The sequence below is a fragment of the Anneissia japonica genome, unplaced genomic scaffold, assembly GCF_011630105.1.
Source record: "Anneissia japonica isolate Jap-2015-1 unplaced genomic scaffold, ASM1163010v1 scaffold288043_len311759_cov178, whole genome shotgun sequence".
NCBI lineage: Eukaryota > Metazoa > Echinodermata > Crinoidea > Comatulida > Comatulidae > Anneissia > Anneissia japonica.
In genome coordinates, this window is record NW_022720917.1 from 223,901 (window position 1) to 236,529 (window position 12,629).

The 12,629-nt window shown below is 35.1% G+C and overlaps 4 protein-coding genes across 4 annotated transcripts in view; 3 read left to right on the forward strand and 1 right to left on the reverse strand.

The window, feature by feature from the left end:
* LOC117111425 (ATP-dependent DNA helicase Q1-like) overlaps positions 1 to 1,895 on the reverse strand; it is a 17,595-nt gene extending 15,700 nt beyond the window's left edge. The window contains exon 1 of the mRNA XM_033254337.1: positions 1,669 to 1,895. The gene's annotated coding sequence lies outside the window, so the exon portion shown is untranslated. The remainder of the gene's footprint in view (positions 1 to 1,668) is intronic.
* LOC117111431 (INO80 complex subunit C-like) lies at positions 203 to 4,715 on the forward strand. The gene is made up of 5 exons (XM_033254345.1): positions 203 to 422; positions 1,967 to 2,191; positions 2,689 to 2,791; positions 3,915 to 3,982; positions 4,561 to 4,715. The coding sequence occupies exons 1-5, from the start codon at positions 309 to 311 to the stop codon at positions 4,690 to 4,692; spliced, it is 642 nt and encodes a 213-aa protein (XP_033110236.1). The 5' UTR covers positions 203 to 308; the 3' UTR covers positions 4,693 to 4,715.
* A 246-nt stretch (positions 4,716 to 4,961) lies between these two features.
* Positions 4,962 to 8,841, forward strand: LOC117111427 (D-glutamate cyclase, mitochondrial-like). Its single transcript, XM_033254340.1, has one exon. The coding sequence runs from the start codon at positions 4,989 to 4,991 to the stop codon at positions 6,834 to 6,836; it is 1,848 nt and encodes a 615-aa protein (XP_033110231.1). The 5' UTR covers positions 4,962 to 4,988; the 3' UTR covers positions 6,837 to 8,841.
* An 807-nt stretch (positions 8,842 to 9,648) lies between these two features.
* LOC117111443 (probable indole-3-acetic acid-amido synthetase GH3.9) overlaps positions 9,649 to 12,629 on the forward strand; it is a 12,441-nt gene continuing 9,460 nt past the window's right edge. The window contains exon 1 of the mRNA XM_033254363.1: positions 9,649 to 10,164. Coding sequence (XP_033110254.1) covers positions 9,882 to 10,164 — 283 coding nt within the window. The 5' untranslated portion in view covers positions 9,649 to 9,881. The remainder of the gene's footprint in view (positions 10,165 to 12,629) is intronic.

Sequence of the window (12,629 nt, forward strand, 5' to 3'; positions counted from 1 at the left end):
GTACTGTACGTAGTGAATGCTGTAGAGGTCAAGGTTGAACGCGTTTCTGGAGACGTGAATGCGTTACAGAACCTCAATGTCACCACATTACCTTCCGAAGCACGGCGGAAAAACTTGTAAAAAAAATCATTTTTACAATATTTCATATTTTGGATAATTACCGTACTAATTATTATTAATTATTAAGTAGTTTTCTACTCTCGTGTGGTAATATTTTTATCATTTTTGCACCCGTGTGGTCGCGAGTGGTCCCGTGTGGTCGCGAGTGGTTCCGTGTGGTATTTAGTAGGACCGGACCAAAACAAATAATGTCTGTTCCCTCAAGACCGAATACGCGGTCGCGAAGAAATGTTCAACAAACTAAACAAGAGGTTAAAGTAACTCCAAGCCCCTCTGCACCAAAACGACGAAGGGGTGGTTCGGTGAGAGAATGTGTTTTTGTTTTTTTGTGTGTGTAATTGTAGGTTTGAATAATTTAGTTATGAATCCTCTTGCTTGATTGCTGGGGCTAGGCTTGAAAACAGACAGATCATTTGAGCCGGTCGCGCCGTATTGTTATGCATTTCGGTCGCGATAAACAGCCGCAGTATGGAGCGCCGATGTAAGCGCTAGGCCTAGAGTTGTTTTTTATGAAGTTGAAAAGTAATTTTTTAATAGTTTTTTTGTGTGTGTGTGCAGTGTTTAGGCTTACGGCCTCTTTCAGTTCTTAGAAAAATTTGATTTTTATATATGTTTTATAAAGATTTATGAATATAATACTGAATTGCTAGTTTAAATTTAACAGAATTTAGACATTCCTATAAAAATAAGCATGAAAATATAAAATAAGACTGAAATTTGATTTTTTTTTTTTTTCTGTTTCCACACAAAAAATAAACGCGGATGAATTTTTTATATTTGATTTTGCGATAGGTCTGCGAAGAAATATAGTAGGCGCCAGAAACATTGGCCTCATCACTGCTAAGCTAGGCCTAGCCTAGCATTACCTCGATCTTGGTTCTGTTATCAGATATAGAAACGGCCGAAATGATATTTTCCATTGCTAGTATTGAAATATTTCATTGGAATTTTATTCAAATTTTTTTTTAAATGATATATATACAAAAAAGCGAGAGCATTCCAGCGGATGCAATCTAACCTTTGAATTTGCCTTATAACAAAGAAATCATCTAGAAAATGGCAATCTCCTATGAGAAATAGTCTCTAATTTATATTTTTCCTTGGTTTATATGAGTTGTAGTAAATGCATATGCATTTTTTCTAAAAAGAAAAAATCTGTTTTAGTGAAATTTTGAAGGAGAAAGAAGGAAACTATGTATACTGTATTACCATTTATATTTTATGAACATCAGAATATGTATCAAAATAGAAATAAAATAAACAAGGAAATACAAACCTTGTGTCTGCTTTACCTCAAGAGTACTGTGGGAATCTACAGTATTTGTGGGAACATTTTTTTCGAGAAATATGCTCTAGAAATGCAAATATAGAATGCGGGAAACTGAGAGCTCAACACAAGATGTGGTTATCCTCCAAACCCCCCTGGCCAAACAAACATACAATAAAAAACAAAACAGCACAGAGGCAAAGACGATACATCAGACAATAAAAAGATAGTTAAATTAAATTTTAAAAAGTAACAAACAAAAGTGAAAAAAATGGACTTACAGTATTTCATTCTGCAAACTGCAACCGTTAGAATACCAAAAGATTGTCTCAGAAAATTCAATTTATTTTCATTCAATTCATGAGAATTTGGTTACTGTAATATATTTTAAGTGGCATGTTCGTACTTGCTCTTGGTGTGGAAGTGAAATAAAGTTTTAAATAATTTAATTAAAATTTAAAAAATATAAATTCATCTTGAATGACTGAAACATTGTAGAGCTGTGAAAGTAAAAAAAAAGAAGAGTATTTTTACACTGAATTTAAACTATTTGATAGTTAATTCTTTTTACTTTTTAAGACTTCAACTACTCCAACTAAAACTACAAACACAGTTGTAACCAGTATTTCTCCAGCTCCAAAAGAAGTTCTCCCTCAAGCAACAGTGATAGAAAAATCCACAAAAAGTGCAGAACAGTTTGAGATTGAGGTGAAATCAAGCTGCAGTGAGCAAACTAACAACACTACAGTCAGTTTACCAAGATTGGTCGATCCTAAACTATCATTTAAAGACCCAAATTATTTGGTAGGGAAACACTTTTTTTGTGCTTATCATCCTTTTAATTTCTTGTCTTCACAGGTTACAGTATCTACAGTATACACCATATATAATTGCATAGGTAATTTTGTAAACTCTAGCTAAACTTGAAGATGATCAGCAACCTTTTGTAAAATGTTTAAACAATTACTAAACAAGCCAACTCTTGCTTAAAAAGATGATCATAAACATGAGTCCTCTTGCAACCTAGTAATGAATACAGGCTTGTTTACTCTGTTCTAAAATCCATAAAAATGAGATTATGTACTGTAAATCTATGTTTTAAAATGATACTGTGGAATTATTGGGAACAACTTACTTAATTCTACAAATGATTGTTGGAGAAACTTGATGGGATTGAATGAATGCTAGTAAGGATTTTTTTTTTTTGGCGTTTTAAAAAAGCAAATGTGTATGGCTCAAAATTAAAATCTCACAGGTAGATCTTTTATGCAAAAAATATTAATTTTCTTCTTTGGGTGCAGTATGATAAAACTGCTGGAAGGAGAAAAAGCAAAGGTTGGAAGAGTCTAAGACAGATTGCAGCAGCTGAACGAGCATTACCAGGGAGACAGGGTCAATCAACATGTAAGTGTAAACCATCATTTACTTTACCATAAAAGCTCCATGCCCACAATAAAATTAATAATAGTATGAATTTTTATGTGACAAATAGGCCTACAATGATTTTTTTGTATTATAGTTGTGACATGGTATACAAATAATGAATGTTTATGAGTGCAATAGCCTGGTTCACATCAAACTTAAGTTCAACATGAACCAATCAATTATGCCTAGATAAAGGCTTAAGTTGCCTATCAATAGGCAGCCTAACTTAATTTATAAAAAAAATCAACTCAATTTTTAAATAGAACAGTCCAGCGTATCCTAATCCATTCAAAAGATTGTATTAGGTTGAAGTCATGTCGTATCCTAGGCACCCTACAATGGGCAAAAACTGATGGAAAGAAAATGCAGAGATAGAAAAATTTTCCATGATGAGTGACGAAATGGAGTAAATAACCAATGTCACGTGATACAAAGTTCACCAATCAAATGACAGGGATCTATTTAGGTGTGTAACTTAAAATATAAGAAATTGGATATTTTTCCCAGAAAATTTGATACTGTTTGACAGAGCTTAAAATATTGAAATCCACTATTTTGTTGGTCTGCTGAGCCAAATGAACAAAACAGGCAGCTTCATGAGATTTCATCTCAAATGATAATTGTTCTTAGAAAAACAGCATAAAGTTGTGTGTTGTGCTAAAAAAATTCAATTTTTGGCTTGTTTTCTTTTGAATATTTTATTGAGATTTTTAACAAGATTGAAACTCTCTGCAAGCCCTCAAATAAGAAATACGCTACTTAAAATTAGTGCATCACCATCTCAATTCTATTGGTCTTTCGAATTCGCATGTTTTATCAAATTTCACTATTTGTCACAATCTTCAGCAAGACAGTGTATGGTGTATGTTGGACCCATGTGGAAATTCCTTTGTTGTTATTCTTTGAATAGATGAAATGGTCTCAACTGCTATGCTGTGCCAAAATAAAAATAAGAAATTTGTACCATTTTTGGGTGAAAATTAAATATATTATTGTATGGCACGATTCCTTCAATCATTGGTTAATAGTATTGCATAATACCAATTTTTTCTTGGCAATTGATCAACGTTTTCAAAATTATCAATATAAACTTTCTTTGTAGATGGTAGTATTGATGCTCCGCCAAGTTTTAAACCATCCAAGAAATATTCAGATATCTCGGGTTTAGAAGTAAGTACAACAACCTTTATATATTTTCAATTCTGGGGCAGCATTTGTTTTTTATCAGTATACAATCTGTTTTTTTTTTTCTCATTTCTCAGTGGTTATTATTTCAGTTCTTTCATTTGATTATTAACATTATTCTTTCACCTTTTACTGTAGGTAACATAAATTCATAAATAGATATATTTGATTTTTTTTTTAACATACACAAGTACACAAAATGTTCATTCACATACACTTTTGTTTTTTACATTTTTTTTCTCAAAAGATTTTACATACCTTGTAATAGATTTAAATTTACTTAATCATGGGGGAAAAAACTGGTTTGATTTAACAATATATTGTTCACCTTTTTGGAGCTCATAATACAATCCATTGATACATTTACAGTAATAAAGCAATATGCCAATAATCTTCAATAATGCCAATCACAGTCAGTGGGTTTCTCAACAAACTGCACAATTATAGTGTAAGTTTAGTTATAGGAGGCCTACTGTACAGTTCGATAATTGTTACTGTAAGTGTAATTTTAATCTTTTTTAAGTATGTTTTATTATAATTTGATACATTTTTGTTTGTCTCAGGCCAAGTACACAGACCCTCAAACTAAATTACGGTATACCAATGCTGAGGAATATTCAAGAATCAGTTTACTACCGATGGACATAGTGAATGGTTTGCTAAGTCTAAGAAAAGCTAACAGTATTGTGCCCTGAATAAATTTTAGACCAAAGAAGGCCTCAACGACTGGTACAAATTTAAAAGTTTAAATAGCACAAGTCAAATTCCGATTTGATTAAAGTGTCACACTGTTAACGGATAGACACTTTTGTCGTAACTGTAAATAAACGCTGTACTCAGCTGTTTATCTAGATTCTAGAAAAATATTTTTTACATTTTATCTTCACATTGCTTACAATAAGATCAAAGCAATGTAAATTTAAGCATTAAGGTAGTACATGCACAGAACAGAAAAAAAAGATACTGTAGGCACTAAATTTTGAAATTAAATATGATAAATTCTTCAACTCTTCCCAGTGTGGCCAGGTTGGCCATCAGGTCTGGCAATTATTTCAAAAAGACTACAAGTGGCTTTTGCCAAGGTTACGTTCAAGCTAACCTAATGATTTTACCAAGTAAATATGCAAATGACTTACAGAAATTTTTCAAGGCAAATGAAGGTGCATTCCCCCTTCTATTTCAATCAAAACCCGGTCAATGTGATGCTCCCCTCATTTCCAAGAGTGATTCTGACATACGAACCGACGTTCCTGCTTACTGTGTCTGGAAGAATGGTGAAAGAACTGAAGTGGTTGGTGACCTCCTCAAATATGCTGATGTCTTTGAAGATTTCACCACCTCTTATTTAGGTTGTAGCTTTTCATTTGATCAGCAACTACTTCAGGCAGGTATACCATTGAGAAACATTGAACAACAATGCAATGTCAGTATGTATATCACCAATATAAGTTGCTACCCGATTGGACCGTTTTCATGCAACTTGGTCGTTTCACTTCGTCCAATACCAAAGCAGTTAGTTGGCACAGCATTTAAAATCACCAGTCCCCTTAGCAAATTTCACGGGGCACCAGTGCATATTGGCGATCCAGGTCTTATTGGTATCAAGGATATAGCTGAGCCGGATTATGGAGATGCCTTGACCTTTAAGGGAGAAGATGTTCCAGTATTCTGGGCTTGTGGTGTTACAGGAGTAGAAGTTATCAAAGCACTGAAACCTCAACTAGCGTTCAGCCATTTCCCTGGTTCAATGTATATATGTGATACTCCACTAGATGATGATGATGATGCTGGATTAAACGATAGTACTGGAGATTCATGTGTTATAGATATATCAGATGAACCATACTTCGCCAGTGTTGCTTCTAACTCAACCGTGATGAAAATCTCACAATTGGAGAAACTGATTATGACGGATCCTGGTATGCGAGGAATTGAAGGTATTGTTGTAAAAGGTGACCTTCTGAAATCGGCAATGCTTCTGTCCCATGCTTCTTCAGTGGCTATTGTTATAGGCTTCCCTTGTATGATAAATGCTCCTTGTCTTTTTGAGAATGATGGGCTCTCGGGAGCTGTAGCTCTAGCAGTGATGCTTCAGTCATTGGGGAAAATGGTTTGTTTCTTAGCAGATGAGAACACACTTGATGTGATAATGGAGTCGTTCATTAAATCGTTGTTAGACAAAGGTATCTTGACCAATACCATACCAGTTGTTTCATATCCATTTGAGATGGATGGTTTAAAAGCTTCGCAGTTTCTTACTGAAAAAGATGGGTTAACCCCAAGATTTGATCATCTCGTTGCTATAGAACGAAGTGGTGTAGCTAATGATGGCAATTATTACACTGCAAAAGGAAGGGATATTTCCAAACACATTGCAAATATTGATTTAATATTTGAAGTTGCACTTTTAATGCCGAACATCAAAACAACCGGTGTTGGTGATGGTGGTAACGAGCTTGGAATGGGCAAGGTTTTGGAAAAGGTACACAAGCACATCCCAATGGGTGAGAAGATTGCATGTGTAACAGCTACAGACTGCCTGATAACGGCAGGTGTTTCAAACTGGGGCGGTTACGCCTTATCTGCAGCACTTGCACTTTTGTATTTATGTCCCATTCATGATCGGTATGTGAGGAGATCATCTGGATTTTCACGATCAAGTTGCGATATTGTCAAAAATCTCCCAACTGTAGAAAAAGAAAGAAAGGTTTTGGAGATACTTTTAGAGATGGGGTTGTATGATGGTATATTGGATAAGAAATCGCTTAGTGTAGATGGTCTTGCATTTGAAGGAGTGCATAAAAAAATAATTCAAGACATTGGTGACGTGTGTTTATAAGCACTATAAGTGCTAATAAGTCTGAACTTTTTTTTTAACAAAAACAAATATTTAAAAATCTTAATGTAAACCATCTATTCTTTGACTTTCAGACAGTCTACAGTTTGGGCTTCTAATCGAGATAATATGGGCTTCTTTCGAGATATTACTGACATTCTGACTGATGTTACCTTTGATTATTATGATAGCATGTTAGTATCAATATTATTTTATTGTACTAAAAACTACTAAATTCTGTCTGAGCCACTAGGGCTCATATGGCTGGAGTTATTTCCAGTTTCTGTAGTGTGAAGCTGATGAGAGTTGTACTTCCTTGGACGGGAGACTAGTCCGTCTCAAGTTTAGTCCCCAGCAGCTTTTGCTGATACCCATTGATACAACTGGGTGCACTGAAGCAATGTAAGCCTACCTAAAGTGCCTTGCCCAAAGACACGAGGGAATCTGCACAGCGGAGACTTGAAATTCCGACCTTACAATTGAAAGTTTAAACATCAAATGCTGCCCCAAACTGCCGCTACTATTTTATTGTACTAGCCTGGTTTAAACAAATTTTAAAATATTTAACAGAATTTCGAATTCCATGGTTAAAAAAATGTTGTATAGTAGCAATTCCAAAATTTACAGCATTCATTTTGAAAAGAAGCGCCCCTCTTTATTTTACAAAATTAATCTTCAAAAGAGGCCCATCTCGAAAAGAAGCCCATCCAAGGGTCACAAAAAAGAGAAGCTGCCCAGGTTTCTATATAAGGTTTTACGTTATATTATTCATTTTTGCCTCCATGTTTCCAGTGTTTATAAGATTATACAATTATACAATGGAGGAACTCTATGATTATATAGTACAGTGCAAATGATACAACTAAAATGAAATGCAAGCGGCTAGCTAGATTAATATTATTGTTGTTGTTTGTTGGCAACATTAGTCATATATGCAAATGGTGATTGTTTTGTATTTGGCTCATACTTAAAGGCTTGTATAATACTTATTGATACTATTATATAATTAATTCAGAAGACGCAAGACTTGAAATTTTTAATTGGCCATATCTCTCAGCTCAAAGAAAGTACCTTCTACAGTATCTTTTTTCATTTATAAATTTCTCTTTGGTAAAATTGATTAATCTGTTCATGAATGTCAAACTCGCTATCTAAATACACTACATTTCAAACACCTGAAAGTTAGGACCAACTGTCTGCATCTTTCTGCTATTCATGAACATCAACAACATCAAAACAACCGCTGTTGGTGATGGTGGAAACGAGCTTGGAATGGGCAATTTTGAAAAAGTTGCAGAAGCACATCCCAATGGGTGAGAAGATTGCATGTGTAACAGTTACAGACTGATAACTGCAGGTCATGATCTCTGTGTGAGGAGATCAACGAATGGGAGAAAGGGTCTAGAGATATTTCTCGAGATGGGGATTGTGACGGTATGTTAGATAAGAAATCGCTTAGTATAGATGGGTTTTTTAAGGAGTGCATAGAAAAATAATTCAAGACATTGGTGATGTGTGCTTATAAGTGCTTATAAAAGTCTAACTTTAAAATACAAATATTCAAAAATATTAATATGTACCATATCTCTTTGACTTCCTGACAGTCAACAGTTCGACAGTTTTTACATTTTCTGTAAAATTCAAAATGATGAATCATGCATTATAGTATAAGTTTTATTGATTAGGCCTATGTGCATTTCAGATGTATGTAATGAAAATGCATTGATCTTTTAAGGAAAAACTGGAGGTTTAGTTTTTGGTGTGAAGAAAACCAAAGAGTAGGTACTGCAGCAGGCCAACCTCCTTGAAAAAACCTACCGTAAATCCTTGATTAAGCGCAATGGCGCTTATACAATTTTAGACGCTTCAGTGCCGCGCTTATTCGAGAGCGGCCCTTATTCGAAAAATTGTTGGTGTGGCGCTATATCTTTCCATGCGTTTCCATGTTACTTCAGGTACCGTAGTTTGTAGTTTGGTACATCATCGTAAATAAACGCTTACAAGTCTTCATTGTGTTATTTATTTATTTGAACACATACATTGTATTTAAAACCTGTTTCTCAAAGTGTTTAACATACTGTCACACAGGTAATATGTACTCTCGATTAAGCACCGCGGTGCTTATTATAATTAGAGAGGGTTGGCCGGATGTAGTATTGCAAATTGTGATTAGAAATACAACTACCATCTAGGGCGATGGGAGCACATTCATTAGCACACAGACCATAGGGTCTGTGATTAGCATTAGCATTTTCTTTTTACAAACATAATCGTGATTTGTCTAACATTAGGCTATCATGACGTCATGGCGAGATTGCGTCAACAACCTCGGAGTTCGTAAACGTGTGGCATCACTGCTTAAGTAAAGTCCAAGATGGAGGGTGTATACTACCTCAGCCCCAACATGTTTGGGGCTGATGTAAGAACATGATTATGACAACTCTATAGAGGTGCATAATCATTCCGGCTATCTATAGATGGCCGGAAATGGCACTCTTAGACTCAAACTTAGAGCAGAATTTTCTCCTTTTTTTCCTAGACGTTTGAGGCCCTCCAATTTCAGACTACCTTTGGGACCTAAAAATTTGGGGTGGTTTCGGGGTTGGTCCCCAATTAGAGGGGTAAAATGTTGAAGATTGTTACAGTATATTGTGATATTTTGAATTTATAGAGCCACCAATCGCCACTGCCTCAAAACGTCCAGGGAAAAAATGGTTTTACAATTCATCTGTAAAACTCCCGTCTCTTATACACATCTAGATGTGTTCTATTTCCAATTCCGGGATATCCGTCACTGTAATTTGAAAATGTACGATAGTGTGGAAATAAATATTAATTGCATTCCTTATACGATAAAAGGACAAGATACAAGCTGAATTTAGTAACGCCAGACCTTCCGGTGCTTCACCCCTGGACCCACCAGGGGCCCTAGGCCAAGGCTTGGACTACAGTGACCGACTTCCTTATATTTTTGCAATTCGAATTTAATTTTGATATGGGCAGCTAGATAGCAATGTTGCAATATATTTATCATTTCTATATTTATTTATGCATGGCCTATCATTATACAAAGTAGGCCTATCAGGCCCCGCCTACGCACCAGGGGCATGGGTCAAGTTTAACTGGCAAACTTTGTCTGAACATACTTCAGTTATCGTCCTGGTTTTACATTGTTTAAAGATGCATAGACTACATAGGGCTTCTATCGGTTTTCTTGGTAGTGTCATTATTGCCTACTGTGTCTACCGTATATTCATACCATGGTCATCTAACGTCACATTATGGTACTACGAGATGCTTCCATATTCGTCGATATTACTCTATTGTGAAGGTGAGTACTATTACACGTGCATATTCCCAATGTCACATGACATGATATAAAATACATTATCATACGGCATGTGTTGCGTAACTATGAACTTTAAATTTTTTAACAAAAACAGTTAAGGAAACATTTGAGCATAAATTGATGTATAATGTTTTTTCAAAGTAAGCAACATATTACTCCTTATTTTATCTCAAATATATCAGTTGATCTAGTAATTGGTACTAGTTGAATAGCAAGTAATTTGGGGGTAGCGGGCAACTGGATACCCAACTGCAGTCACAGTGCCATAATGGTGACCCCCCCCCCCACACCCACACCCAAAAAAAAAACAGTATTAAAAATAATTTGTACATGAAACAGTATGAAACGAAGACAGCGATACAAGCTGAGACAACTAAGGGGTCACTGTGTACAAACAGTAGGCTATGCTGGGGCGGTGTAGACAAATTTGTACACTTATGCATAAAAATGATTCAAAATAACATGCAATATGTAAAATAATGGTAAACTTATAATGTAACCATTAGTATAATATTCATTTTTAATCAACAAAGTACATTGCTTTAATTGATTTCACAAAAAAAGGGAGAATGGATTTGTAAAATCAACATTTTTTTTTTGTACACTTTCAGAGAGGAGGGAGGGGGTACCGAAATATAGTCAAGTAAAAGTTAATACGGACAAAAGTATGTTAATAAAAATAAACACGTTATTCCACCTCCTATGCTATTAAGCATTCGTCTTGGAAACCAGTACCTTGAAAACTTCCAGCATATTAGATACCACGAACTTGAAATTGATAAAAATTTAACATGGGAACATCACATTAAAAAGGTAACAAGATATACAAGTGCTAAACTGAATCTACTCTCGAAACTAGACTACGCTTTAAATAAAAGTTTATTAACAAAACTATATATTTAAAAACAATCCAGCCATGTATGGATTATGGTATTTCAGTTTTGGGAAATAGAAGCAATAAGAATAAAACAGTAATCCACCGAATGCAAAAAGAAGGGGCAGCACGTATAGTTATACTAATAACTTTGATTATAATACAATATGGCGAAGAAGATATCATTAATAACCTGTCATGGAACATATAACAAAAAATGACATATCATGTTTAATGTTTTAACAGCACTGCACATTCACGTCTATACAACAGAACTGAGATGGTATTGGACAGGGACGTATCCAGTTGGGAGCCGCGGCTCTCCCCCCCCCCCCCCCCCCCCCCTCACAGTGTTAAAATTTTAAAGCTTTTCTTGAGGCAATACAAATTCTTTCCTGGGATCACTCAAAGTGAATATTTCTAAACATGTCAATATGCATCAGTACACGTAGGCCTAATAGAACGCATAGGCCTAAGCGTGATTTAAAAAAATCTTAAATCCATAAATCTCAGGCCAGGTATTTTAAGATAGAAATGCGATACTGTGGTTCGATTTCGTTTTTATCCCTTTGCTAGTTTCTTTAAATGTTTGTTTAATAATACTACTACTAATAGTAATAATAATGATAATAATAATAATAATAACAATGATGATGATGACGATAGTCAGAATAATTGATAATAATATTAATAGCAATAAAAAGTGAAGAAAATTGTGCTAAATGCGAAAAAAAGTTGTGAATTGTTGATAAAAATATAGTATGTATAGTTAAAGCTTAGTAAGCTATAATTAGGCCTAAGTTGTCCTGGATATTAAGTAGATTCCTGATAAAAGATCATGAGAAATTTGTTGGCGTTTCATTTTGACTATAATGGTAATGTGATGATGATGAATTTACTATATAAAAGTGTCATTTCCAGCCAACTCGAGAGGTATTTCCTCAAATTTTCTCACCTCAGCCCCAGCCATGGTGGGGCTAGGTGGTTGTGAAATCACGTTTTTGAAGTAGGCCTATGTAATGTACATACTCAAAGACAATGTTTTTAAGCTTTGTTATCTATGGTATACACACACATTAATAAGATCTCTATGGTTGTCAAAAATTCCTGATAAAATATCATGAGAATTTTTTTTGGCGCTTCATTTCGACTAATGGTGATGTGATGATGATGAATTTTACTAAAAGTGTCATTTCTGGCCATCTAGAGGTACTACCGTATTTCCTCAAATTTTCTCACCTCAGCTCCAACCAGGTGGGTGTCGACTCACAAAATGCCCCCCCCCCCCTCCACCTTTCAAAACAGATCTGTGCCCTTCCCTGGGTATGACATTAAACTCCATCGAATCGGCTCCTGATGTATGTCTTAGTGACTGTTTTTGTTTTTAGGATGTGATCTGGTTTTTCATCTTTCGTGATTATGACTATTCTGGATAAAGAATGTTTTGAGCAGAGGTGCGAGAGTGTAATTTCCGGCCATCTAGAGATGCCCTAAGCATAAATTTTCTTATGCTTAGGGGGGGGGGGGAGTGGTTCCTCGGTCTGTGAAAGTCCCTCCCTGGTTCACCTCTCTT